Source organism: Saccopteryx leptura, chromosome 2, assembly GCF_036850995.1.
Source record: "Saccopteryx leptura isolate mSacLep1 chromosome 2, mSacLep1_pri_phased_curated, whole genome shotgun sequence".
In the NCBI taxonomy this organism is placed as follows: Eukaryota; Metazoa; Chordata; class Mammalia; order Chiroptera; family Emballonuridae; genus Saccopteryx; species Saccopteryx leptura.
Genome location: NC_089504.1, coordinates 945014 through 968762, shown reverse-complemented (window position 1 = coordinate 968762; position 23749 = coordinate 945014). Strand labels below are relative to the sequence as shown.

At 64.7% G+C, this 23749-nt stretch overlaps 1 protein-coding gene across 1 annotated transcript; it reads right to left on the bottom strand.

Annotated features, from left to right (window-relative positions):
* Positions 1-368: 368 nt before the first annotated feature.
* On the bottom strand, positions 369-23704 carry ABCA2 (ATP binding cassette subfamily A member 2). The gene is made up of 48 exons (XM_066366641.1): positions 23488-23704; positions 19908-20001; positions 18760-18871; positions 18507-18670; positions 16303-16430; positions 16007-16117; positions 15493-15711; positions 14772-15139; positions 14350-14509; positions 13432-13560; positions 13169-13336; positions 13000-13096; positions 12441-12614; positions 12255-12357; positions 12057-12171; positions 11749-11939; positions 11414-11564; positions 11127-11331; positions 10842-11006; positions 10560-10740; positions 10249-10461; positions 9881-10077; positions 9607-9789; positions 9196-9380; positions 8747-8867; positions 8300-8539; positions 7272-7478; positions 6904-7006; positions 6478-6797; positions 6193-6406; positions 5998-6103; positions 5785-5896; positions 5650-5710; positions 5297-5471; positions 4985-5100; positions 4752-4899; positions 4543-4666; positions 4251-4383; positions 4035-4152; positions 3167-3345; positions 2935-3076; positions 2729-2863; positions 2523-2626; positions 2207-2299; positions 2000-2102; positions 1781-1918; positions 1505-1711; positions 369-1129 (listed from the first exon to the last, which is right to left on the bottom strand). The coding sequence occupies exons 1-48, from the start codon at positions 23551-23553 to the stop codon at positions 1094-1096; spliced, it is 7314 nt and encodes a 2437-aa protein (XP_066222738.1). The 5' UTR covers positions 23554-23704; the 3' UTR covers positions 369-1093.
* Positions 23705-23749: the final 45 nt, after the last annotated feature.

Sequence of the window (23749 nt, the reverse complement as noted above, 5' to 3'; positions counted from 1 at the left end):
CCCATGGCCAGGATGAGGTGGAGACAGCCCAGTACACCCTCCACAAGCCCCATGTGAGCAACCGGCCCCTGGAGAAGACAGCAGGGGAGCACAGGTCCTGCCACAAGACCTTACACATGAACACCCCGTTGTCCACTGGTGCCTGAGCACTGGAAACCCAGGCTGGGGGGGGGGGCAGAGGAGTGGTGGACAGCCCCTGCTTGTCTCCCGACCCGTAGCATCAGGGTGTTAGGAGGGATGAGGAGCTGTACCTTCTCCCTCTAAGCTGGGCCTGCTGCTCCAGGACATCACAGAAAAGCCTACCCAGTGGGGCCCATTGTCCCTCCATCTCTGCAACACCCTACCCTCCACAGGCTTGTGTAGACTTTTTTGTTTATTTACTTAAAACAAACATCTGTGAGTTATGTACAGGTCCGGCTCCCGGGTGGACGGGCGGGCGGGCAGGGTGCCGAACTGGGTGGGGGCAGCAGTGGCAGCTGAGGGGGCGGGGAAGGGTCAGTATCCTCTCCTGGCTGGTGGGCAGGCTTCACCATGTCCGGTACCTAGCCCACAGCCTTGAGGCAACCCCTCCCCCGCCCACAGTGGGGACCTCCCAGCAGGAAAGCAGGGTGAGGGCACCCCTTCCTAAAGCAAAATAAATAGGTGTCTGGGGTCGGGACCCTAACCTGGCCCACCCTCGGCCCCAGGCCAGCAGCAGCCACCTTCCCTTCCAAACTGGGTGGAAGAGCGTAACTGGTCAGGAAGCCGGGCTCCACCAGGAGAGGGGAGGGTGTCCCTGGCAGCCCGTGTCAACCCAGTGGCCCCAGGGGGTGGTGGGCAGAGCTGGGCAGGGGCAGAGGCACGGGCTCTGGCCCCAAGGCTTTAAGGCAGAGCAGGGTGAGGGTGTCGCAGCCCAGGGCCGGGCCAGCCTTTGGCACAATAAGGGGGGGGTGGCCGTGGCCGAGGTCAGGGGGTTGGAGGGGGCGTGAAGCCCTTAGTCCTGGACCTCCCGCTCCAGGGCCTGGCGGGGAGGGCACTGGGGGCACAGGGTGGGGTCTCAGCCACCGCCTGACTTCTGTCCCCTTCGCTGTGTCCTTGAGCCAGCTCCTGGTGGTCAGCAAAGTGTGTCCGTGTTGAAGGAGAGCTGGGCCTGGCAGAGGACAGGCAGGCTCAGGGAGAGACATGGGGCACCCAGCCCGGCTCCACCCCAGGACGAGATGTGGTCTCTTCCCCTCCCCTTCCCCAAGCTCTCCCAGGGGATGTGGCCTCTGCTCAGTCTGGTGCCCCCACATTTCTTCTCTGCCTATCTCTGAGACCCCCTCCAAGCTTCCCCATCTTGAGGGATCTGCAGTGGGTGTCTCCTCTGCCCAAGCCTGTGCTTCCCATGAGCACTCTCCACCTGAGCATCAGGGGGTGCCTCCCATCACCCCTTGAGCTCAGGATAGCAGCAATCCCTGTGGCCACTGGCTCCATGTCCCGGAGCCTCTGCCAGACCAGCCACCTTGACCCCTTGGGACCTGCTCACCCTTTCCTCCTCGAAGCTGATGAGGCCCTCGTCCTCCGTGTCCAGGTCCTCCGGCTCGTCGGCCACCAGCGCCCGCAGCTCCGTGGGCGCAGGCCGGGGCCGGAGCAGACTGAGCAGGCGGCCCAGCGGGGACTGAAGGGCCGAAGGTGGTTCTGTCTCCTGCTGCTCCAAGTTGTCACTCTGCTTCTTGGCGAAGTTCACAAACACCTGGCGGGCAGAGGCAGGTGGTGGGCGGGGATGGGCCGAGCGGGTGGCACCCCTGGCCCGGGTACTCACGTTGTCCAGGGTGGTCTGGCTGACCGAGTAGTCCTCAATGCCCAACACGCCCACCACCTGCTCCATCTTGCTGAACACCTGAGCCAGCGAGATGCGCTCCGACTTCAACTGGTACTGCACCTTTGTGTGGTGCCGCTCCTGAGGGGCACGGAGGGCAGGCGGTCGGAGCCGCTCTGGCCGTGCCCCCCACGGCCCACCCTGGGGGTCCCGTCCGCCCACCTTGAGCACAGCCTCGGGGAAGTTCCGGTTGAAGAACCGCACCACGTCCTTCACGTTCTGGCTGCTCTTGGTCCTCACCGTGATCATGTAGCCGTCTCCGAACCTGCCGAACAGGCCCGTGGCTAGAGCCCCCACTGCCCAGGGAAGCCGTCCTGCCTGCCCGCGCCCGACAACCCGCTTCCCACACCAGGCCCTCCACTCCCTCACCGGTTCTTTAGGTGCTGGATGCTGCCCAGACAGCGCAGACGCCCGTTCACCATGATGGCCAGTCGTGTGCACAGCGCCTCACACTCCTCCATGCTGCGGGGGGACGCACAGCACACGGGCTGGCACCGGGGGCAGGGGCGGGGGGTGCCGGGGCAGGGGGCGGGGGCGGGGGGGTGCCGGGGCAGGGGGCGGGGCGGGGGGTGCCGGGGCAGGGGGCGGGGCGGGGGGGTGCCGGGGCAGGGGGCGGGGCGGGGGGTGCCGGGGCAGGGGGCGGGGCGGGGGGGTGCCGGGGCAGGGGGCGGGGGGGTGTCCACACCTGTGTGACGTCAGCACCACTGAGCGCCCCGTCTTGATGAGGTCCAGGATGAGGTTCCAGAGGAAACGCCGGGCTTTGGGGTCCATGCCCGTGGTGGGCTCGTCCTAGGGAGTGGTGCCAGGCTTAGCGGCTGCACCCCCACCAGCCACCCCCCACCCGGGCTCACCAGGAAGACAAAGGCAGGGGAGCCGACCCCCCGGGCTCACCAGGAAGACAAAGGCAGGGTAGCCGATGAGGGCAATGGCAGTGGACAGCTTCCGCTTGTTGCCTCCGCTGTAGGTGCCAGCCGGCTTGTCCGCATACTTGGTCAGCTCTAGCTTCTCCAAGGCCCACTTCACCACCTGGGGCAAGAGTAGATGTCAGAGGCCCACCCTCCCCACCGGCCGCTCCCCCTTTTTTGGGCGACCCTCACCCGGGCCTCGTCCTTCCAGGGGATGCCACGGAGCCGCGTGTACAGCTGCAGGTGCTCCCGGGCCGTGAGCTCATCAAACAGGGCATCGAACTGCGGGCAGTACCCCAGGCTCTGTTGCACCTGGAGCAGCTCCTTGAGCACGCTGGAGACGACACATCGCTGTCAGCACTGGGGCGCAGTCCTCACTCTCTCCGCCCAGGAGCCCACCCAAGCGCGCGCCTGCCGCCGGCACCTGTGCCCGTTGACAAAGGCCTCGCCTCCCGTCGTGCTCTCATCCCCTGTCAGCATCTTGAAGGTGCTGGTCTTGCCGGCGCCATTGACACCCAGCAGGCCAAAGCACTCGCCAGGACGCACGCCCAGACACAAGCGATCCACAGCCAGGATGCTGCCGATCTTCCTGGACTTGTACACCTGGCAGAGGGGTGGGGCTGCCCACTCAGTGGCTCAGCATGCCAGGCTGGACGACCTGAGCCACGCCTCCAATGGGCCGCCTTGCCCCTAACCATGCTCTCCTGTAGACCCGCCCCCACAGTCCTGAGTCATACCCCCACTGGGGCCACCTCCCCTCTAACCACGCCCTGCTGTAGGTCCTACGCCACCTCTCCCATAACCACGCCCTCCCATAGGCCCGGCCCCAGAGCCCTGAGCCACGCCCCCACCAGGCCGCCTCAACTCCCTAACCACGCCCTTCCATAGGCCCGCCCCCAGAGCCCTGAGCCACGCCCCCACCAGGCCACCTCAACTCCCTAACCATGCCCTCCCATAGACCCGCCCCCAGAGCCCTGAGCCACGCCCCCACCAGGCCACCTCCCATAGGCCCGCCCTCAGAGCTCTGAGCCACGCCCCCACCAGGCCACCTCAACTCCCTAACCACGCCCTCCCATAGGCCCGCCCCCAGAGCTCTGAGCCACGCCCCCACCAGGCCACCTCAACTCCCTAACCACGCCCTCCCATAGGCCCGCCCCCCAGAGCCCTGAGCCACGCCCTCACCAGGCCACCTCAACTCCCTAACCACGCCCCTTTAGGCCAGGGCCCTTACACTGTAGGCAGCCCTGGGGCCTCAGCCCTCCCGGCCTCTCTCCCCCATGTGGGAGGCTCACCTTGGTCAGATTCTCAATCTTGACCATGTCATTGTCGGCGTCTCCCCGCAGCACTCGCTGCCGCTCGCTAGCCACGTCCACGTCGTCCTCCACGGGTTTGGTAGACACTGGCATGCGCCTAGGGAAGAGGGTGGGCAGTATCCAGCGGGTCCTTCCACGCCCCCCAGCGCCTCCCCCCTGCACCCCCCACCCCGCACTCCTGCCGCCCACACTCACTGTGGCTGCCGCAGGAAGTTGTACTGGCACATGATGGTGAGGAAAAAGCCCACGAAGCCCTCCACCGTCATGGCCACCAGCCCTCTGGTGACAATGTCCCACTCGAACGGGGACTTCATCTTGTCAAACTGGCCTGTGGGGCAGCTGGTTCAAGGCCTGTGTCTGGAATCCCGTGAGTCCCCACGAGTGAGGCCCCCCGCTCCTGGGAAATCCCTGATGCACTCTGTCCTCCTGCTCAGAAACCTACGCTGCCCACAGCCCCACCCCCAGGCCCGGCCCCTGCCCGCCTCACCAATCTTGGCGTAGTACTCGTTGAGGTACTCGTTGTAAGCCATCTCCATGAGCCCGTGGCCGAGGTTGTAGTTGGGGAAGAGGAGGAAGCAGCTCTTCAGGTAACTGTTGACCACCTTCAAGTCCTAGAGGGTCCCAGGGGGTTGTCAGGGGCCACAGGCACAGCCTCAGCCCTGCTGCCTGCCACGCACCGCACCCTCCCACCCCCACCTTGTCGTGCTCAAAGAGCTGCAGCAGGAAGGTGGCCACAGTGGCCGTGATGCCGATGAAGAGGTTGATGACGATGAGAAACACGTAGGCCGAGCTGGGGACTTCAAACCAGAAGGAGGCTGGGTACATGATGGGGGTGATGGACCATCTGCAGGCGGGAGGGCAGAGGGCGGTCACCAGGTAGCCCGGCCCTGCCCCTCGCCCACTGCCCCCGCCGGCCCACTCCCCCTTACCCATACAGCAGGAACAGAGAGAGCACGGCAGGGAAGTTGGTGGGTGACGTGTAGGCCGGCAAGTCGAACACAAACAGGATGATGACGCAGCAAGTGGCTGGGACCAGGTAGTTTAGCTACCAGAGCAGAGGTGGCTGGTGAGGGTCAGCAGTGAAGGACCCAGGGCAGGGCAGGGGTGAGGGACATGGGGGAGGGGGAAGCGGAAGGGTCTGGGACAGGACAGGTGGGCCTGGCAGCTGACAGGGTGATGAAATGATCAGAGGTCTGGGGGTCGAGGGAACACCCCCACCCGGCCACGTGGGAGAGGCGCACCATGTCCCACACGTAGTTGGCCAGCCAGTAGATGACGGGGTTGCAGCCGCTGACGAACTGCAGGTGCTTGGCCTTGGTGGACTTCTCGGCCACCAGGAAGACCACAAAGCTGGCCGGCACGAAGGACATGGCCACGATGATAAAGATGGCGATGACCACATCCGTGCCCTGCAGCCTGTGGGTGCGGCAGCCCTCAGCTCTGGCCAGTGTCCGGCCCCACGGCAATGCCCCCGCCCCCGCCCCCTGCCCCCGCCCCCGGCCCCACGGCAATGCCCCCGCCCCCTGCCCCCGCCCCCGGCCCCACGGCAATGCCCCTGCCCCCGCCCCCGCCCCGCCCCCGCCCCCATACATACAGGTAGTCCAGGGAGAGGCTGGCACTTGTCTTGTTCATGGGGTGGTTGGTGACAGTGATGCCTGGGGCACAGGAAGTGACAGCCTCAGGGACCTGCTCCGAGCCACCCAGCCCAGCCCGCTGCACCTAGGCTCACCATAGGCCGCTGGGTTGCCTTTGCTTTTGGGCAGGTTGGCGCGCAGGATGGCGTTGTTGAGGCTGTTGAGGTAGGTGGGCATACTGTGGTACCCCTTGTTGTTGTAGAAAACCTGGGGGGGGGAGACACAAAAAGACCCAAGAGCCCTGTGGGTCCCCACAGACCTCAGGTGAGGGCTGGATGCTACGGGTCCTGGGGCTCGGAGGTGCTCACCTGGGCTGCCCGACGCACGGCGATCTTCCGCACCATGGCCGGGGCCCGGGCGCCAAAGGAGGCCGGGATGGACTTCTGGATGTTGCCAAAGGTGATGGCCCCATACCTGGACAAGGTCAAGGAGCAGTGAGGCCACACGGGCGGTGGGTGGCGGCCCCTTGCCCGCAGCCTGCACGAGCCTCCCATCTGGCTCACCGGTGCAGCCGGAAGCGGTCAGAAGTGAACAGCAGGTACTCGGAGACATTGTGGCCAGTGATGTCAGTCAGGATGTCGCCCGTGACCACCCGCATCTGCGGCGGGTGCCCGCCCACGCCACTCGGGCAGGAGAAGCCAGTGCCCTGAGTGGAGCAGGTGCAGCGGACGGGCTCCCGCACCAGGCGTGGCAGGGAGGGCGCCGATGTCCAGTTCTCTGCGGGCACAGAGGGCAGTCAGCAGGGCCTGCTCTGCCCCACAGCCCCCGGCAGCCAGGAGAGGCAGTACCTGGTCCGGAGGTGGGAGGCAAGGAGGTGTTCCAGGCCTGCACCAAGTCCTCATCCGGAGACACTGGGGAGTCAGATGGCGCGGGCGAGGGTGGGGGTGGCACAAAGTTGGACAGAGGCAGCCCCTGCGTGAAGGACTCCAGGCACATGCTGTCGAAGAACCGGGCAGCCAGCAGGCGTGACTCGCCGCTGCTCAGATTCACCGTGGACCCCAGCGAGCCGTTGGCGGGAGACTTGAGCACACAGGTGGCGCCCACGCCTGACGGCAGCCGGAACGTGCTCACAAGCTGCTGGGGGCTGGCGTCGGGCGACAGATGAAATCTGGGGGAACCCACAGTGTGAGTCGAGAAGAGGTGGTGGGTGCCCACCCATCTCAGTGATCAAACCAAGCTCCTGCCCACCACAGCAACCTGGTGGGCAGCCTCACCGGTACTCCGGACGCTCCTCATTGGCGTAGGGGATGAAGTTGCCACGGGGCTGGGTGTAGTTGTGGTACTGGGAGGGTGACAGGACCAGTGCGGGCAGGTCACCTAGCGGGGTGTGCAGGGAAAGCCTGAGCTGAGGGTGGACGGCCTGCCTGCGGCCCCGGACCCAGACCCCCTGCCCAGTACAGTGGTCGTGAAGACCAGGCTCGGGTCCGGACCCCAGGGAGGCACGAATACCCAGGTGTGCCCGCCAGTCTCAGACACAGTGCCGGATCCTGAACGTGTGTCCCCCAACCAAGCGGCTCAGGAGGAGAGGAGAGCCACAGTCTCACGAGCCCCGATGCCCCTCTGCCTGCCCAAGCAGCCGTACCTATCTCGGGGACGGAGAGGGCCACAGTCATAGCCACACAGACGAACAGAGCGGGGAGCAGGATCTGGGAGGAGAGCGCCTTGGAGTTGCGGCGGGCGCAGTGGAAACGCTTCACCAGGAGCCCGTGGAACTGGCGCATCTTCAACCACCAGCCCTCCAGCTTGCAGCTGCCCTGGCCGACCCTCGTGAGGGCCTCCGCCTCGGCCTCTGCACGGGGCAGCGAGGTTGAGCCCGCTGCCCTGCACCCCCCCCAGGAACCCCATCCGACCCCCCCAGGGACCCCACCCGGCCCCCCCCAGGAACCCCGTCCGGCCCCACCCCCAGGAACCCCGTCCGGCCCCACCCCCAGGAACCCCGTCCGGCCCCCCCCCAGGAACCCCATCCGACCCCCCCCAGGAGCCCCATCCGACCCCCCCCAGGAGCCCCACCCGGCCCCACCCCCAGGAACCCCATCCGACCCCCCCCAGGAGCCCCATCCGACCCCCCCCAGGAGCCCCATCCGACCCCCCCCAGGAACCCCGTCCGGCCCCCCCCCAGGAACCCCATCCGACCCCCCCCAGGAGCCCCACCCGGCCCCACCCCCAGGAACCCCATCCGACCCCCCCCAGGAGCCCCATCCGACCCCCCCCAGGAGCCCCACCCGGCCCCACCCCCAGGAACCCCACCCGGCCCCACCCCCAGGAACCTCATCCGACCCCCCCCAGGAGCCCCATCCAACCCCCCCCAGGAACCCCACCCAGCCCCACCCCCAGGAACCCCATCCAACCCCCCCCAGGAACCCCACCCAGCCCCACCCCCAGGAACCCCATCCAACCCCCCCCAGGAACCCCACCCGGCCCCACCCCCAGGAACCCCATCCGACCCCCCCCAGGAGCCCCATCCAACCCCCCCCAGGAACCCCACCCAGCCCCACCCCCAGGAACCCCATCCAACCCCCCCCAGGAACCCCACCCAGCCCCACCCCCAGGAACCCCATCCAACCCCCCCCAGGAACCCCGTCCGGCCCCACCCGGCCGACCCCCACCCACCTTGCAAGCTGACGTTGTCAGGGTCATGCAGATTGTTAAAGAGGGGCTGGTAGTCGCCATAGACGTCCGCGTAGCCCGCTCCCTCATCCCCACGGGAAGAGCCCACCGAGGACACCGACTGCAGCGAGGCCTGGGACTGGGTCAGCTCCGCGCACCTGGCCAGGTTGCCCGCGTGCGCCTCGCCCAGCGAGGCCAGGCCCTCGGCCCCAGGAAGCGCGTCCTTCCTGGACTCCTTCACATCTGTCATGGGAGAAGGGAGAGGCGGCTCAAGGGTGGCTTGCCACCTGCAGGCCTGCCCGGGACACCCCCAGTCCCAGATGGACCCCAGGGAGTCCTAGGAACCCTGGACCACCAGAGACAGGAGAAGAGTGAAGAACCCCAGGCCTGAGTTTAGACCTGGTGGGATGGGGTGCAGCAGGGCTCAGCAGCAGCTCCGGGGCCTCTCACCTGCCTCACTGTTCTCCAGGGACTGGTCCTCCTCCGACACCTTGAGGAACACCTCTTCCAGGGTGGTGTCCATTAGCCCAAAGCTGCTCAGGTGTAATAAGTCCAGGCTGCACTCCAGGTGCTGTGAAAGGTGCTGGGTGAGGCCCAGAAACGGGGGGGCCAGACGAGGGTGCGCCTTATCCTCTTCCCCGCCCCACCCCCTCCTCCACCTGTCCAGCCCGGCCACCGACCCCTGGCCCTCTGCTGGCCCTACTCTTACAAGGCCCTGCCCCCTGCACGGCCTGCTTGCTCCTGGCTGGACGCAGTCCCTGCCCCTCCCTCCACCACTGACCCCGCCCCTTCCACCAACCCTGCCCCCTATGTGGGGGGGCTGCCCCACCTCCCCTGAGGCCCCACCCCCATACCCTGCCCTCTCATCCTCAGGCCCCACCAGAGCCCTGCCCTCACACCTGGAAGAGGCGCTCAAAGGCCCCCTTCTTGGTGGCCTCGCTGGGCAGAATGTAGGAGAGCTCGGTGCTTGTGTCTGAGACCAGAAGACAGGAGGCCACGTGCTTGCGGATAAACTGCGACACCTGGGGCTCTGAGCAGCTGCTCAGCTGGGCCCGACCCGGGGGGCTGGCTGTCAGCCCTGGCTCTAGGAGGGAAGGGGAGAACGGAGGGGCTTCACTCAGGGGCTGCAGGAGAAGGGATCCTCTACGAGAGTACAGCCAAGCCAAGACGGGGGCCTGAGGAAAGGGTGAGCCAGCCCAGAACGGACATCCTGGGCCTGCGGGGCAACAGGGAGGGTGCAGCCCTTCTTATGTCCCTAGTCCCCCGGGGCTTGGGGGACCGAGGCCAGCTCAGGTGGCCTCAGCACGGACCTTGGGGGCCCCCGGGCTCGGCAGGACGCTTGACCAGCGTGAGGCGGTAGCCATCCCCATAGGCGCCCTTGAGGAACAGCGGGGAGCCGCAGCACTTGAGCTTCCCGTGGGAGATGATGGCGATGCGATCCCCGAGCAGGTCGGCCTCGTCCATGTGATGCGTGGACAGGAGGATGGTGCGGCCTGCGGAGGCCAAGATCCGGTCAGGAGAGTGGGGCGGGGCTGGGCGGGGCCGGGAAGGGGCACACCCCTCCCCACCCGGCTCCCCACTCACCAGGCTTGTACTTCAGGATGAGGTCCCAGATGGCACGGCGCGCGTAGGGATCCACGCCTGCTGTGGGCTCGTCCAGGATGATGGCGCGGGAGCCGCCCACGAAGGCGATGGCCACGGAGAGCTTGCGCTTCATGCCACCAGACAGGGTCTGCACCAGCGAGTGCCGCTTGTTGGAAAGCTCCAGGTCTTCAATCATTCTGAAGGTGAGACAGAACAACAAGGGACCCCGGCTGTAGGGAGGCGGCTGCAGCTACCTCTGAGACCCGCCCATATCCTGGGCCGGCCCCACCCCATCCCACACTAGGCCCCGCCTTATCCCACACTAGGCCCCGCCCCATCCAACCTGGGCCCCGCCCCGCCCCACCCACTTGTCCATCTCCTTGCGGATCTCCTCTTGGGCCATGCTCTTCAGTCGCGAGTAGAACCAGAGGTGTTCCTCCACCGTGAGCCGGTCAAAGAGCACGTTGTGCTGTGGACACATGCCCAGATTCTTGCGGATCTCGTCCATCTCTGTTCGGATGTCGTGCCCGTAGATGGTGGCGGAACCGGATGTGGGCGGGAACAGGCCCGTGAGGATAGACCTGGGTGGATGGGCAGAGTCACAACCCCCGCCTCCTGCAGGAAGTCCACCCGGCCACCTACTTGGTCAGGAATCCCAGGCCGGTCCTCTGACACTCACATGGTGGTGGTCTTGCCAGCCCCGTTGTGGCCCAGAAAGGACACCACCTGGTTCTCGTAGAGGTTCAAGCTCAGCTTATTCAGGGCCAGCTTCTTGTCGTTCTTGTAGACCTTGGTGAGTTTGTCCACGCAGACCACCAGGGGCAGGTGGGTGGGCTCTTCCTCTATGCCCCGAGTCTCCTCTGCACCAGAGCCACAGGTCAGTGCTAAGGCTCCCCAAGGCTCCCCTGGCCCCCCAAAAACCCAAAGACTGCCCCAGCCGCCAACCTGGCTCCCGCCTCACCCAAGCGCCGGCTCTCCATGGCACAAGCCTGGTCCTCCTCCATGACACTGAGGCGGGGGGCACGTGCCCAGGGCCAGCTCCACTCCCACGCCTCTGTCCGCCCACTGCCCAGCCAGTAGGACTTCTGCAGTGGGAAGTACCAGGGCCGCGGCAGCCCGTACATACCTGGGGGTTGGAGGGGGAGAGGAGAGGAGGCTGACCCAGCGCCTGGGGCTGAGAGCTAGGTCCCCACAAGGGAGGTGCAGCCCTCTCACACCCTATCCCCTCCAGCGGGTTGACTGGTACCTGGGTGCACGGCCTCAATATACCACGTGAGCACACCGTAGACCACAGCATCCACCATTAGCATGGTGACAGCCAGGAGCAGGTTGAAGTCGTCCCCTTCCACGGGTGACTGGCTGAACGTGTGCCACTGGATACCCACACCTGCCACCTCGTACAGGGCAAAGTACTTGGAGCCCAGGCCAAAGGCTGTTGTGGACATCAGGGACTGAGGAGACGGCAGCGTCAGTGCAGGCGCGGGAGGCTGGACGCACTCCCCACCCCCCCACCCCACCCACCACAACCCTCACCGCAATGCACTTCTCGAAGGCAGTGATCTTATCGTGGGCCACCTCCTCTCGAATCGCCACGTACATGTAGGGCACATAGCTCAGGAAGTAGATGATGCCGCCGCAGGCTGAGGCCAGCTTGGCCTTGGAGTACAGCACAGACACCAGAAAGCTGGGCAGGGGCAGGAAGGGCCGCCGGCTATCAGCTACCCCCGACCTCGGCGCTGAGCGCAACGCCTCCGCAGCTCCCCACGTGGGGGCGCCGAGGAGCTCTGAGCAGGGCTGTCTCTGCACTTTCCGGGGGGCACGAGGGCTCGCCCTTCCAGCCCCCCGCCAGCCACAGGGCTCGCTCTCACCAGAACATGATGGTGGCCACGGCGTAGACGGCCAGGAACAGCCAGATGATGAGCACGTGGCTGTGCATGAGGACCTGGCCGTACTTGAGGATGGCAGTGAGCGCCGTCACCGAGATGGACAGCTGCACGAAGCCCGTGATGAACCAGGCCACCCAGTGCACGGCGTTGTCCAGGCCCATCGTCTTCATGACCTGTGTGGCCAGGAGACCACATGACAGGTGCAGGGGACCTTGGGGCATGGGCTGGGGAGGGAGGGGTGTCCGCAGCCGCCCCCCGCCTCCACTCCTCCCCCTGCTGCTCCCCCACACCTCTTTCAGCCGGTGCTCCTTCTCTGCCACAATGTGCTGGATGGTCATGGCCACTGAGTAGACCCAGGAAATCACCATGCACAGCGGCATCATGTGTTCAATGACAAACAGGAAGCTGCGGTGGGGGCGGGGTGTGAAGGATGGGCTTGGCCCCGCCCCTGCGCCACGCCCCCAGCCGCCCCAGCACCCGGCACTCACTCGTCCCGCGTGTAGCAGGGGTAGGGGAACATCTGCACGTAGCTGCCGGGCTCCACTACATCATGCCCCACGAAGGTGTTGATGATGGCGCGCTCCATCATGTCTGTGGGCGGGGTCAACGGTCAGCCGACCCTGCGGTGGAGCCTGCCCCCAACCCAGTGCCCCACCCCGGGGGGCAGCCCTTACCCTGGATCCAGACGAAGCCGTAGAGGAAGTAGAAGCGGCCGCCGGTGTTGGGCCCCGGCCGCCAGTAGGCCCGGCGGATCTCGTTGGTTTTCTCGGTGAAGCTGGAGTTCTGTCGGATCTTGTAGTGTACGTGGGGCGGCAGGGAGCCATCCTTGTGCGTCTGGAAGATTACACCTGGGACAGGATGAGGGACACCGTAGGGGTGCGCAGGGGGGGGGGGGGCAGGGGTGAGAGGAGCAAGACCCGGGAGGGGGGCCTGCAGAGAGCAGGAGGGACAGGAGTGCGTGAGACGTGAGACGTGAGATGCCGCTGAGGAAGAAGGTGGGAGTGGGGGGCGGAGTCATGGGGTGGGATGAGGAGCAGGACCCTGATGGGTGGAGTCACGGTGGAGGCTCGTGATAAAGGGGAGGGCTTTGGTGTTGGGGTTGGGCTGGGATGGGCTGGGAATGGAGGAGGGGCGGGGCGAGGCGGGGCGGGGCGGGGCTGACTGCAATAGGGCTGCAGGCGGGTCGGTGGAGGAGCAGGGGTTGGGGGCACACCCAAGGTGGGGCTGACTCACTGGCGAACACAGTGACGTTGTCCTGGTAGGCCTGGTTGAGAGTGTAGTTGACGATGCTCTCCTCATCCGGGAAACCCTTGAAGATGTCCACGCTCACCTGCGGGGAGAGGCATTGTGGGAGCTGGCCCTGGGCCCCAGCGGAGGCGCCCACAGGGCTCGTCCACCCCACCTTGGACATGAACTGGATCCAGCCACAGGCTGCGTTGTCGATGGTGTCCAGCTGCTGCAGAAGGACTGAGCCATTCGGCAGGGAGAAGTTGTCCTGGCGCAGGGCCGGTGGCAGCTCCTCCAGCGACAAGTTGACTGCCTCGGGATGCAGCCGCAGCTCCGCCACATACTGGGGGGGAGGGGGGTATAGGACCGGCTTAGAGCGGGGCCTGCACTGACCACCACCCAGGACAGGACAGAGTGGGCTCCTCCCACCCCCGGCACCTGCTGCAGCCAGTGCAGGTGCTGCTGAAGCCTGCCCTGTTCCAGGAAACTCCGGATCTCGGCTGAGATGTTGAGCCAGACCTGGGCGTAGTGGGTCACGTTGCCTACAAAGGCAAAGGTCTCGTTGGCCTGCAGAGGGTGAGGGCATGGGGCTCACGCAAGGACCCCGGCCAGCGAGGTGGGTCTCCACCCCTCACCTCCCCCACAGTGGGCACCAGCCACGAGCCAGGCCCCACCCACAACCACTCTGGCTCTGGCCAACTGTCCACCCGGAAGCTCCAAGCCCTCTCTCTCCCTCCCTCCCCACCCTGCAGCACTCCCTCTGAATCTTGCTCTGCCCGCTCCGCGGGGCAGCGCAATGCCTGGCTCCCCGACCTCATCAGCTGTGCCCTCCCAGCTCCTGCCTAGACCCCTGTCCGTGCAACCCCATGAACAGCTCTGACACTCGGCGTTCCTCTCTCCTCACATGCAGCCTGTCCCCTCCCTGCGTCATGTCCAGCCCTGGTTTCTTCTTGTTCCAGGACCTCTCCCCTGGGATGGCCATGGACACCTTGCCCTCAGCTGGCTCCAAACTGCTCAGCTGCCTGGCCCACATCTCGCCCACTGGACACTGCTCTGGAAAATTTCTGCATGCTTTCTTTCCTCCACCCACACCAGCGCTGACCGGCCTCAGCCACGCCCAGCCAGGCCAGGACCCTGCACCACACCAGCCCATCTGGTACATCCCCAGGGCAGCCCCCACTCACTCTGCCCCTCATTCAACCCCACCCACGAGTTCCATCACCCACAGAGCCACATCGAGCTCAAGGGCTAGGGCTACACCCCTCTTCTGCGCAGGCGTCTCGGCCTGCAGAACCCTCCGCCAGCTCCTGCCCCAGAAGACACTTGAAGCTGAACTCTGGACATGGACTCACGCACCTTCAGGATGACACGGTCAGCCTCAGAGCCCGCGGGCGCGTATAGGATCTTGGGGTTGCTGGTCATGAGGTGCACCAGGAGGCCCAGGTTCCGCTGTTCTTTGCTCGTGAAGCCCAGGGAACTCATGTTGCCACGTCGTAGTGCCTCCGGCTCAATGGTGCTAGAGCAGGAACCCCGCCAGGGGGGTGGGGCTTCAGGGTGGGCGTGGCATGGGCGGGGCCTCAAAGGGTCCGCCTGCGTTCAGGATGGGGCTGGGCGGGGCACGTGACCCGGCTTCAAAGTGGGTGCCTGGTGAGGTCTGGAGTGGGGGGGTGTCACCAGGGCAGGGGGAGTGGGGGAATCAGAGCCAGGCCGTGGGGTCAGGCCCTGCTCCATCTGCCTTGTTTGCCCCCACTTCCACCCTTTCCCTGCCACCCACCTACCGGTTGTTACCACACAGGATGGGCTGCAGGGCTGCCCAGAGCTGCACGAAGGCGGAGCACTGGCCCTGCAGTGCATCAGCGGAGGCGGGGGTCGCAGCGGACGGGGCACCCTCCTCCGCTGTGGTGTTGGAGACGGTGCCCGTCCCGGCCCCTGTGCCGTTGCCAGTCCCGCCAGGACTACTGGCTGGGGGTCCGGGAGCCCGGTGGGCGCAGGCACCCTGGGGCAGCAGCAGGGCCAGGGCCGACAGGACATCGACGTCCTGCAGAACTCTCTGGGCATCCAGGAGGTCCTCCAGCAGGGCCTGCAGCTGCCGTGGGGGCGGTGGCTGCTGCTGGGGGGCTGAGCCGTTGGGGGCATCCAGGCCCAGCTGAGGGGAAATCGGGCATGTGGGGACAGAAAGGCCCAGAGGAGGGAACAGGGGCTGGGGGGGCTGACAGGTTGGTAACTATGGTCAGGGTGGAACAGGGAGGACACCAGCAAAGGGACATTGGCTGGGAGGAAGGGGTTACGGGGAGCACAGGCCAGGGACTGGGGTAAGGACATAGGGCGGGGCGGGGCAGGGGCGCAAGGCATGGCATTGTTGGAGGTTGCAGGACACCCGCCCAACCATAAGCATGTGCCACCTATACAGCCGCAGGCCAGAGTCCTGCAGGAAGTCTAGCACTTCCTCCAGCCTGGGCATTGGACCTGCAGGCCAGATGGCAGGCAGGGCCACCTCACCTGCTGGGCGATCTTGGCCACATCCAGCTGCTTCTGGAGCTCTGCGGCCAGCCCGGAAAAGTGCCGGGCACGGGCTGAGGCCTGCCCGCTGCAGATGGTGTCCCGGTAGGTCTGCAGGGCAGGCTGCTGAGCGGGGGGCACCGTGAGGATCCGGCCCAGCTCCCTGGAACCCGGTGCGCATGTGAGTTGCTCCAGGAGGACGGGGGCCGCTAGCAGCTCCTGAGGGTGGGTGCAGGGGAAAGGCTGGGAAGGAGCCCCAACCCCAAGGAACCAAGGCTCTGGCCCAAGACGGCCTCAGGCCTTAACTCGACCCCTGTGCCAGGTCTGAATGCACAGGTTCTCCAGTGAGAGGGAAAGGTACCGGTCACCATCCTGACTTCCCCTCCTCTAGGACCCTCCTTTACCCCAGAAGGAGACCAGAATGATCAAGAGAGCCCCTTTCTGCACCCACCGGGCAGAAACACCCACCCAGAGGCAGGCAGCAATCTCCTTTCCCTCTCATAGGCCTCCTCACCTCCAAACGGAATAGGGAGCTGGTAGGCAGACCTCCCCAGGGCTCCTGACCCCTGCGGAGGCCGGACTCCACATTCAGGGCAGGTGAAGGGCCAAAGAGCAGGCGATAGACCTGGGATGCAAGGAGGCACGGTTCAGGCTTGGGGCTCTAAGCCCGGTCCCCAGGGTCATCATCTGAGAGCTCTGCCTGCCCTGCCATCACCAGCCCCACAACCAGGGAGGGCAAAGCGGAGTGGCTGGGCTTCGAGCTCCCCCGAGGGCAGACGCATGCTCCTGGCCGGCGCCACCCTGGCTCACCTCGGGCATGTCCACCTGGGCAGCCAGGAGGGCCTGGGCCGTGCTGTTAGGCAGTGACAGGTTCTGCGTCAGGAAGCGCCACAGCTCCCTAGGGTCCCTGGCCACCGAGTCCAGAGAGAAGGAGGACACTGGACAGGCAGAAGGACAGGGATAAGGGCCAGCTCTGAACAGGCTCAGAGCCAAGCTCCTGGGCCCCATGGCTCAGCCACGGTGGCAGGCAGCTCAGCCGGGCCGTCCGAATGAGTGCGTCCCGGGAACTCAGAGCAACTGTTTAGACCAACAGCCAGGGATTTTCAAGATTTTTAAAATCTCCTAGGCCCTGGCTGGTTGGCTCAGTGGTAGAGCGTCGGCCTGGTGTGCAGGAGTCCCGGGTTTGATTCCTGGCCAGGGCACACAGGAGAGGCGCCCCTCTGCTTCTCCACGCCTCCCCCTCTCCTTCCTCTCTGTCTCTCTCTTCCCCTTCCGCAGCCGAGGCTCCATTGGAGCAAAGATGGCCCGGGCGCTGGGGATGGCTCCTTGGTCTCTGCCCCAGGCGCTAGAGTGGCTCTGGTCGAGGCAGAGCGACGCCCCGGATGGGCAGAGCATCGCCCCCTGGTGGGCAGAGCATCGCCCCTGGTGAGCGTGCCGGGTGGATCCCGGTCGGGTGCATGCGGGAGTCTGTCTGACTGTCTCTCCCCATTTCCAGCTTCAGAAAAATAAAATTAAAAAAAAAAAATCTCCTGGCACACATAAACTAATTACTAACATTCTGCAGCACACCAAAAGAAATATGGTTTTTGCTGATCTGACAAAAAAAAAAAAAAAAAAAAAAAAAAAAAGGTATAATTTTGATTCATTCATACCAGACAGCTATGGTTGTACTGGCTGTTGTTTTTTTTAAATATTTATTTTTTTACTGACTTTAGAGAGAGGAGGGGAGAGAGTGAGAAAGAGAGAGGAACATCGATCTGTTCCTGTGTATGCCCTGACCAGGGATCGAACCAGCTACCTCTCCAATTTGGGATGATGTTCTAACCAACCAAGCTATCCGGCCAGGGCTGGTTGTTGTCATTTAAAAAAAAAAGGTATATATAGAGAGAGCTGGTTATCACTTTAAAAAATGTGTGTGCGTGTGTGTATATATATATATATACACACACACATACACACACACACACACACACACACTTATTTAACATTGATTTTAGAAAGGAAAAGAGCCTGACCAGGTGGTGGCGCAGAGGATGGAGCATTGGACCGGGATGCAGAGGACCCAGGTTCAAAACCCCGAGGTCGCCAGCTTGAGCGTGGGCTCATCTGGTTTGAGCAAAGCTCACCAGCTTGGACCCAAGGTCGCTGGCTTGAGCAAGGGGTCACTCGGTCTGCTGTAGCCCCCCGTCAAGGCACATATGAGAAAGCAATCAATGAACAACTAAGGAGCTGCAACGAAGAATTGATGCTTCTCATCTCTCTCCCTTCCTGTCTGTCTGTCACTATCTGTCCCTCTCTCTGACTCTCTCTGTCCCTGTCACAAAAAAAAAAAAAAAAAGGAAAGAAAGAGGAAAGGAGAGGGAGAAGGGAAGGAGGGGGAAAGAGGGGGAGGGAGGAAGGGAAAGAGAGAAACGATTTGCTGTTCCATTTATTTATGCATTCATGGGTTGATTCTTGTATGTGTCCTGACTAAGAATTGAACCTGTAACCTTGGTGTATCAGGATGACGCTCTAACCAACTGAACATCATTATTTACTTGACAATCGAAGGGAAAAGAAGTCAGTGCCTTTGACTAAATAGTCAGGAATTGGCCTGACCTGTGGTGACGCAGTGGCTAAAGCGTCGACCTGGAAATGCTGAGGTCGCCGGTTCGAAACCCTGGGCTTGCCTGGTCAAGGCACATATGGGAGTTGATGCTTCCAGGTCCTCCCCCCTTCTCTCTCTCTGTATCTCTCTCCTCTTTCTCCCTCTCTGTTTCTCTCCTCTCTAAAAATGAATAAATAAATTAATTTAAATAGTCAGGAATTGCATATTTTAAACATTCTTGCAGCACGCTGGTTGAAAATCACTGGTTTAGACAGGCAGCCTGAGGCACAACAGCCCCAGCCCAGGGCAGGACGTCACTCAGCGGGGGTTCAAACCCCGCTGACACCAGCTCGAGCCTGCCACCCCCCCCTCCCCCCAACACACACACACACACACAGAGATACCGCCCAGCCTGCTCAGGATGTACCCGAAGGTCTGTCCAGGTGCTTCCCCCAGGTGCTGGGGTCCGCGCTGAGGGCTTCCAGGTGCTGACGCAGGGCCTCGAGCTCCGAGCCCAGGCTGGGCCGCTCTGGGTCGAACAGGTTGCTCTCCTCCACCACGCGGTCCAGGCGCTCCAGCAGCTGAGTGACCCTGCAGCACCACAGGGAGGTCAGCCCGGCCAGGCCGGTGGGGGCGGGGGGTGGGGGTGGCTGGACTCCCAGGGGTACCGGGGCACTCACGTGGAGTTGGCATACTGCAGGAAGCCAAACTCATCCCTCTGGCCATCTGGGCACAGGGACTGCATGACAGGCAGGATGCCAGCCGAGGTGAGGGGCGCTGCTGTGTAGAAAGCTGGGGGGACAGGGCAGGTGAGAGGGCCCAAGGAGAGGGGACAGAAGGAGAGAGAGGAGGGGAGGAGGAGAGAGGCCAAGGAGAGAAATTTAGAGACAGTCAGGAAGGAAAAGCAGCTTCAGGCGGCAGACAGGCAACAGAGGGCCAAGAGTTCTCGTGCACATGGCCCCGGCAGGTCAGAGGTCAGAGGGTGTCTCGCCAGCCACCCCGTCCTCACCACTCCCAGAGCACCCTTCCTCCCTCAGCTAGCCAAGGTCAAAGTGCCCTGACTACCCTCGCCCCAAAGAATTCAGGTGTGGCACGGCCAAAGAGCCCACCAGGAGCATCGGAGCCCCCTGCTGGGCAGCGACCTCTGACCTCTCCGGCCAGCCGGTTTAGCAGAGTGAACGCAGGAGTGAGTACGGGGTCTGAGGGGAGAGCGTCAGCGGCCAGTGCCCCAGCCCTGCGAGGCAGAGCCCAGGAACCCCACCGAGAGAGGGACGCCCTAGGCGCTTGGCCTGCCCTTTGCTCCCAGCACCCACAGCCCCCTCCCCCGAGCCAGCCGCCCCGACAGTGGTGGGGCTCTGCAGGACCCAGCAGGTTTGGTTTGGAAAGGCTGTTAATGCAAGCAGGGATGGGGGGAGGGTCGCTCAAGCCACACCAGGAGGCCGCCCAGGACCCCCCTGCAGCTGTGCTGGGCCAGCGTGGAGGAGGCGGCCGCTCACTTACAGACTGCATGCGGGCGATGGAGGAGGACAAGAGACCATGCAGGGGAGGGGCAAAACAGAACAGAGGAGAACTGTGAGGAACAGGCACTCGGCACGTGTGGTCACCCGGGCCAGCCACATCCTCCAGCCCGGCCGAGAGGCGTGGCCAGGGACCACTCGGGGAGCAGGCTCATAGGCTGCACGTAGGGGGTGAGGACCGTGGGATCCGGGACACACACACGTGTGGTCACGTGCACACAGGACATGCGTGTGTGATGCAGTGAGGGCTGCCTGCCCCCACCCGCCCACCCACCCAGCTATGCCCTGGGCCCACCCCCAAGAACCCTCACCTTCCTTCACAGAGATGGTTGGTTTCTTCTGCCGAAGCCCCAGCAGGATGAAGAAGAGGACCAGAGGGATGAAGATCTCGAAGGCCAAGACCCACTGGAAAGGGCAGGGGGAGTGAGGCCACCGGCCCAGGCCTGGACAGGACAAACCTGAGCCCTCCTCTCCCTGCCAGACAGACGCCCTTCCCGAAGGGCCAGCCCAGCCCAGAGCAGCCTAGACCAGTCTCTCTGTGCTCCCCCGGGGGACAAAGAAGGTCAACGCTTCCTTAGAGGGACTTTTCACAGGGCAAGAGAGCAAATATTGTCTGGCCCAAGGGAGCACCAGGTCTCCCTCCTGCCAGCCCAAGCTCTGCTTGCCATGCTGAGGGCCAACAGGGACAAAATCAGGCAGCTTGTGGTCCACTCTGACCCAGCCATGTGCCAGCTCATCTTCTCCCCCACCTGCAGGGCCTACAGAGATGAAGCCTGGCTCTGGCCAGGGGGGGCCTGAGCCTCTGGTAAGCCCTGGTCAGGCGTCGGATAGCCCCCAGCCCGAGGCACAGGCACGCCCTGCTGCCCTGGCCCTGCTCCCTTCCCCAGGTGGCTGAGACGGGTGGGAGCAGCCCTGCCCACCCCGGGCCTCTGCTCAGTGTTCCTGCCACCCAAGGCTAGGCACCCAGCTGAGCCGAGCGGGAAGGAACTGTCAGGGGCCCCCGGCTCCACTTCACCTGGACAGTGAAGGACTTCCCGGTCTCACCCCCACCGCCCGCTCTCCGCTCAGAGAGGGGACGGGCAAGGAGGAGGCTCTCAGGCCAGCTGCTCTTGAGGGAGCCTCCTGCCCAGCCCCCGGGCGTGCCCGGGACCCCACCCCCACCCAGCCATCTTTTCAGAGGCACCCCGTCTCCTTCGTCCTCACCACCCCACCAAACACAGGCTTCAGGGGTCCCCATCCCCGCAGCAGCCTGTCTGGCCCAGGGTGCGAGCCCCCGGTCCCCGGAGGTGGGGCAGCTGCGGCTGTTTACTGTGCTCTGACAATAGTGCTCTGTGGCCTGGAACACCCGCCCCAGCCGGTGCCAGCCTCCACCCCCTCCCCGAGCCAGGATCCAGCCCAGGGCTTGCCAGGGAGGCGTCACGGGCACCCACAGAGCTGGTCAGAGGCACACACCACACGCCTGCATGCACATAGGGCCAGGGCGGCTGTGTGTGTGCGAGTGGCCACTCCGGAGGCCAGGGTCACGGCCTGCCAGCCCCACCCACACCCGCCCTGCCACCAGGCACCTCCACTGAGTAACTGCAGCAACAGGCCTCCCTGCCTCCTCATTGCTATGGCAACGGCTGCACAGGAGCTACTGGGAGGAGGAGGAGAGGCCCACTGGGCAGGCGCAGGGCCGGTGGCCAGAGGGGCATCTGGTTACAGGCAGGCAGCACTGGTCCAGCCCCACCTGGGCAGCCCACCCAGGGGCCCGCAAGGTGGTCGCATCCTGTCCCTGAGACCAGCCCGGTGCCTCCATATTGTTTTGTGAGACCTGGGTACCCACCCCAGGCCTGAGCCCCCTCCTGCTGTGTCCAAGGACAGAACAGGTGAGACCTGAGGATGGAGTTGCTCCCTCCCATCTGAGTGACTTGGGGACAGTAATCCAGTCTCTTCACCAGGAGTAGCCTTTAGCCCCAGGGTAGACCCCTTGTTCTGCTAAGAAGGGATAGGCCACACCCACAGGGAGAGAAACGGTGACCCAGAGCTCGGGAAGAGGAAGTGAGCAAGGTCCAAAGTCCTTGGTTCCTACGCTCCAGACCGAGCTTCCCACAGGGCGTGCCCCCCCTCCACCCCCAGCCTGGCCCACAGCACGCAGGGCAAAACCTCTGCTGAACAAGCCCAGAGGTCCAATTCTGAAGCCCAAGACCTGCTGGAAGGGAGGGTCCGGCAAGATTGTGCCCCGCATCCAGCCAGCCCCAGCCCCAGCCCACCACCAGCCAGCAAGGCCTCTGCCACCATCTCCAGGAGCGGCAAGCCAAGGACCTCTACGTGGTCTACCCAGCCCCTGGGACCACGGTGAAACGGTCACAGGAAGGTTCTGGGTGGGGGCAGCTTAGCGGGCGGGGGCCACTCCTCGGTATAGGACAGTGGCTGCCTCCCACCTGCTTGCCAGGGACCCCTGCAAACCCCTGCCCCCTTCCCTGAGTTTTGGGGTCCCCAGTGGATGCAGGGACCATCGTGCCAGCCTTGCTCTCTGGGGGAGACTGCTCCTGCCAAGGCCCCGAGAGCTGATACTAATGCACGCCCACTTCCCAATGCCCCTTCTTCTCCTGAGCTCTACGCTGCTGTCCCCAGTGACCCAAAACCCAAGGCGGAGGAAGCTGCAGCAGAAGCTGTCTGGGGCTGCAGGCCTGACCCAGAGCCAGCCCGCCAGCCAGCCAGCCCCAGGCACCCTGGACAGGGAGTATACCCAACCCTGGCCTCCCTCCAGGGCCAGCTGCCCAGGGGAATCCTGCCAGGCCACGGTGATGACAGCCACCCTGCCCTGTCCACAGCCCCAAGTCTCCCACTGTGGGCTTCAAAGCCCTTCTCAAGGAGGGACCCGGGCAGGAGATGCTGGGGCAAGGGGGTCCCAGGGCCAGGTGGGACAGGAAGCCTCCCGGTCCCCAGGTGGGCAAGAGGATGACTCCTTCTTATGCCCCCACTTGGTCTGCTTTGGGTTCCATTCTGGAAAATCCCCAGGGTCCATTCAGAAACCCAAGCCGCCCAGGCCTCTCCGGTGAGTGCTGCCGCCCTTCTTGGGGCCAGATCGGTGAGGGCCAGTATGACGACATCCACTCCACCCAGAGCCATCTCTTCACCAAAGCCTCAGTCCCTAACAGCAGCTTTGCCCTGAGCTCTCAGAGAGCTGGGGAGCCTGGTGGTCACAGCTCCAAACGTCAGGACCTAACTACCAGAGGAGGCTGAGCCAGGAGGAGGATCTAAGAGTGGATCAGCCTGAGGGAGGGCTGCCCCAAAGGACAAAAGGGTGCAGGTACTCAGGCGTCTGAGGGCAGTACAGTAAGGACATTCCTAGTGGTGAGAAAGCAATAAGAGGCAGGACTAGTGGACACAGCGGGAAGGGAGAGAAGGAGGACCTGCCCAAGGACAGAGGAGTAGTGCACCGAGGGAAGAGGCAGGGTCCCTGCAGGGGACCCAGGGAGGCTGGGCCCAAAGACCAAGAAGCCTCAGAGCCAGAGCAAGGCCCCCAGGCCAGCCCTCTGTCCGTCCTGGTAACCAGGGTCTCCTGTGACCCCAGGATCCCTGGGCCGCCTGTCCCCCCACCTCTGAAGCTGGCCCTGGACAGCGCGCTGCGGAGGGCGCCAGTGACTCAGCCGAGCACCGCGAATGTCAGCGGGCGGCGGGCTTGGCACGGCGGTGCCCTCTCCTTGGAGGCCGGAGCTCGGGCAGGGGCGCGCGGGGCCCGACTGAGAAGGGGCTACGGCCCACCGCCCGCCTCGCGCCCTCCTCGAAGCCCGCCGGGGGTCTGCGCGCGCCCGGCCCTCCGCACGTGCGCGCGAGGAGCGCGCCGCTGGCCCCGGTGCGCGCGGCCTCGGCGGCCGTCAGGCCCGCGGCGCGGGGTTCGCTCACCGGGCTCCGGCGCTTCAGCGTCACATTCTTCCAGAGCAGCAGCTGCAGCTGGTGCAGGAAGCCCATGGCGGGGCCGCGCTCCGGCCGCCTCCGCGCCGCGGCCAGCTCCTCTGCGCGCCCCGCCGGCCCCGCCACCCGCCGTGCAGCTCGGCATCGCCCGCGCGGAGGCGGGGTCTCGGTGCTCCGGGCCAGCTCCGCGCCGGCTCCGCCCCGGTAGCGCGTCCACAGCCACTCGCGCCCGCCTCCAGTCCGCGCCGCCCCC

Excerpts from the sequence above, each read along its gene's own strand:
- ABCA2 (XM_066366641.1), bottom strand. The coding sequence starts at position 23,553 with ATGGGCTTCCTGCACCAGCTGCAGCTGCTGCTCTGGAAGAATGTGACG. Across the intron at positions 11,332-11,413 it reads CCTTCGAGAAGTGCATTGCG|TCCCTGATGTCCACAACAGC; the intron begins GTGAGGGTTGTG and ends CCGTCTCCTCAG. Across the intron at positions 2,627-2,728 it reads ACCCTGCCTTTGTCTTCCTG|GACGAGCCCACCACGGGCAT; the intron begins GTGAGCCCGGGG and ends ACCACTCCCTAG.